The 3957-nt window shown below is 39.5% G+C and overlaps 1 protein-coding gene across 1 annotated transcript; it reads right to left on the reverse strand.

The window, feature by feature from the left end:
- Positions 1-1200: 1200 nt before the first annotated feature.
- LOC147895191 (uncharacterized) lies at positions 1201-1999 on the reverse strand. The gene is made up of 3 exons (XM_087383318.1): positions 1903-1999; positions 1699-1754; positions 1201-1562 (listed from the first exon to the last, which is right to left on the reverse strand). The coding sequence occupies exons 1-3, from the start codon at positions 1976-1978 to the stop codon at positions 1218-1220; spliced, it is 477 nt and encodes a 158-aa protein (XP_087239444.1). The 5' UTR covers positions 1979-1999; the 3' UTR covers positions 1201-1217.
- Positions 2000-3957: the final 1958 nt, after the last annotated feature.

A 3957-nucleotide genomic window follows, 5' to 3' on the forward strand; every position in this document is an offset into this window, starting at 1 on the left:
CTAGGATTCAGCTTCAATTTCAAGTTAGTAGTTACGTGCTCCATGACAGAAGGTTGCCTGCCGTAAATCTAGTTCAAAAATCTACAAGGATGATTACTACATTCATAACAAGAGTTCACAAGTACACGTAGGCATTGCCTCCTAATATAGTGGCAAAGCAAGCTGTAAAAGAGACATCAAATAATTTTTAAAAGGGTGTTGGGCTATTAAAAGGCAATTTTTGTAGGATGATCTCCCCATAAAAGGCAATTTAAAACACACTAAATTAACTTTTTTAAAAATTACATGCGAAAATTCACAAAGGAGATACAATCCTCCATTAATATAGCACTCCCTATGAAGAGGCAGTGCTAACCAAATCAAACTTGATCTCGTTTTTTTCCCCAAGAATTAATTTTATTTTAACCTTGCAAGTTTTGAGCTCTCAAGCCCATGGATCTAATAGTGTTGATACTATAGTTGGCACGGTTTGCATTCGATGCAAAAGTAGAACGGCAAAGAATGGAAGATATTGCTGCATCGCTGCCTCTAGCCAAGTTCAATAAAAAAGTGAAAGAAATGAATGTAAAACAGAGAGACAAAATGACAATAAAAACGAGGGGCCCTTAGTCTTAAATGTTCACTTCTCTGTTTTAAAAAAAAGTCTTAAATGTTCAATGCCAAACTCATCTCAAATCCATAAGTGCACTTAACTCCCACTTGATGTGGCAGCTAATCAAAGCATCACATCTATTTTAGAAGCAAATTAATTCTAAAAATTCTGAATTTCTGCTTTACAAAATGAGAACGATTGCTAAGGCTACCCAGAGGGCAAGCCAAAAATCGAGCCATAGAATAATGGTTCAAATTGCTCATATGGAATCTAAGGGCATTTATCTCTCCTATGCTCATTTTTTCTCTCGTTAGAAGATTAATATTCATTTCTTTGCTTTTTCACAAAGGCAAGATGGAAAATCACATATGAAGATCTTCACTTTTGATTTGCAAAAGCCTCATAATAGCATCGTCACTAAGTGTAGAAATGAATAGTGCAAAAGTTTAACAAAATTTCTAGCTATGCTACAAATATGAAATGAAAGCTGTCTTCAAAATTCCAACAAAACTTCTAGCTGTGCTACGTATATGATGCCATTATCTTATCTGCATGCGTCCATAAAATTCAAGGTGCTGCAACCTCTCGCTCATGTGTGGATGTTTATTGGCACTACATCTTAGGGTTATCCAGCGTAGGGATCTGGGTTTGGCGCTGAGTCGTACTCATAGGCGTAGTTGAATTGAGAAAATTTGGGGGGCAACACAGGGGAGGGATCTGGATTAGCCGCTGAATTGTAGTCACCTTCGTAGCTGAGATGAGAAGAGCGCGAACTAGGATCTTTGCTAGCCACTGGATTTCTGGAAGCCATCAGAAGGGATGATGATGCTGGAGGTGAGCTTTTATGAGGAGATTTGGTCGTCTGTGGATCAGCTTGATAGCCTAACGCTTTGTAGCGAGCAAAGTCCGCGAAAGGCCTTTTTTCCAGACAATCCCGCTGGAAATACTTCTGGACCACGGCTCCGTAATCCTTACAGGAAAGGACAACACTCGATCATGCCATGCAATACTATCGTGCCGGAAATGCCTTCGAAACCAGGCTCAGATATATTGACATGTCAAAACAGGAAAGCGAGAAAAACCAAACGTAAACATGATTGTAAAACCTTTGGAAGTGGAATAGTTTCAGGTTGAGGTGGAACCAAGTCGATCAAGGATCTTCCTGTAGTGACAACAGTAACGGTATAAGTTTATGACGAAAAACGCTATAAGCTGTGAACTAGAAAACCACGAACTACATAGACAAACTGTATCCTAGAAATGATCACAGAAGAATGAGCTTAGATCAGAAGCAGTGCTGACGAACTTACCAAAACCGAGCCCGCTTCTGGCCGTAACTGGCTGGAGAAGGAGGGCAGTAAAAAACGCTGCTACAGTAACGACCATCCGAGTCGAACGGAGACAACCAAGACCGTTCAAAGCAGCCATTGAAGCTAATTTAGCAGACGTGCAAGCTCAAGATGGATATGGGCTTAATATATAAGGTTGTGCAAATAGTTACCGTTGACGCCAGCGGCCGGGACTCGCCGTCATCGGCTGTTCAATTCGAGCATCATTTAGGGACAAATTCAAAGTTAGCGGAACAAAGTTTGATTCATTCATTTCCAATAAATGCCTTGCGAAAATTCTGTCTCGGTGATTCCCTGTTCTTTCGTGTCGAGTGCCCTCCAGCTCACTCGATTCCGCGCGCAGCAAAACGATTCCTCGAAGCTCATACCGGCCCGCCTTCGTTTTTTTGAGCAGAATTAATGCACTGTCCATTAGATTCTCGCCAAAATCGCAGTTATTGTTTTCCTCGACTGCATCAATCCACCGTTGCTCACTTCCATACATTGCCACCTTGTCATGGACGAACAGTGCATGCTCTAATACGGGCACGTGTGCAGGAGATTGCAATCCTTTAGGATTGCTGCCTATGGGATGCTACCGGAATTAAGGACACATGGCTATCGAAAGTTGGCTCAATCTTATCGGATTTACGGGCACATGAAGCAGAGCGCAAGGGCTCAACGTGGCAGCTTTACACTAGTAATTGTCAGATTATTGTCTGTCTTTACGTACCCGTGCAATCCAATTGCATCCGTCAGGCACAGATTGGCCTTCCATTTGCCACATCAACTATAGGTTGTCGGAAGGTCATACAAAAGGCCTCATGTGCCTAGGGTGAGAGATGGGTGATGGATAGTGAGGGAAGAAAGAGATTTGAACCTTTCCCTCGCGTTTGAAGGTCACTATTCATCCCTAGATGACCTGTCTTCTTTTAAATGAAAAAGTATAGGGAGATGGTGTCACCAATTTAGCCTCAATTTAGGTGAGCAGGTCTATGTTCTTGAGTGAATGCTTTAATAAGCATAATCTAGATATATTGCCATTATTTATAAAATTTCCTCTGAATATGGTTTATGTGTCAACAAGAGATTGTGGTCAGATGATTGAATTGCAACTGCACGTAGTAAAATTGAGTTGTGAGGTTTTGAAGCTAGCTATCAATTGTGGTGTTTGTTTGGTGTGCCTGAATGTTCGCATCTCCTCAATGTTCGCATCTCCTGTCAAAATTGTGTTGAAACTTGATATGATTAGTGAAATGTATAACATATGATTCGTGAAATAGGGGGAGGATCTTGATAATGAAGTTATGCAACATTTTGTTGAGTGACATGGATTGTTGTTATGTGAGATTTCTATAGTCTTGATTCCATTTTTTCGATGGGTTGAATACGAGAGCATTATTTCTTTTTTACTGACAAAGATAGATGTTTCTAATTCACATAGTTGTTAATAACTACAATGAAATTACTGATGAGAAAGTATGGTAATGTCTACTTTCTTGTTTAAAAGCCATAGGATCATTTTATCTGTTCATATTTTTGGCAATTATTATGTCACTTTGAATGGTTCTAGGAGCAAATAGTGTGGTTGTTTGGGGGTGAAAATTAGATTATGTAGTGTTCATAATCATAGTCATTCCATCTCATCATGGATATCATTTTTTGTTTTTGTAAAAAAAGAGTTTATTATAGCAAAATTGTGACTACAAAAAAGAGGAAAGACTAGCCTCTTGATTCACATAGGCATAGTACAATCACTATGCATATAGATTAGCCCTATCAAAAACAAAGTAGAACTAATATGTCGAAGTGTCTTTCTAGCTAAAATATTTTAGAGATCTATGAAGCTTTTCAACTACCTCCTCAAATAGAGACTTACTCCCTCGAACTTTCTAAAATACAACTCTATTTTGGTACTTTGAAGGGTCATGGCTATAAGTAACTCTATCTCAACTGACATTTCTTGGACCATTTTGGCAATCCATTCCAACCAAGGGGGGCACACAATTGTGGTTAAATTAGGCTCATTGATTTTAG

This window comes from Dipteris shenzhenensis, chromosome 13 (genome assembly GCF_047967505.1).
Source record: "Dipteris shenzhenensis isolate YYH24624 ecotype China chromosome 13, Dip_SZ_1.0, whole genome shotgun sequence".
Classification (NCBI taxonomy): domain Eukaryota; kingdom Viridiplantae; phylum Streptophyta; class Polypodiopsida; order Gleicheniales; family Dipteridaceae; genus Dipteris; species Dipteris shenzhenensis.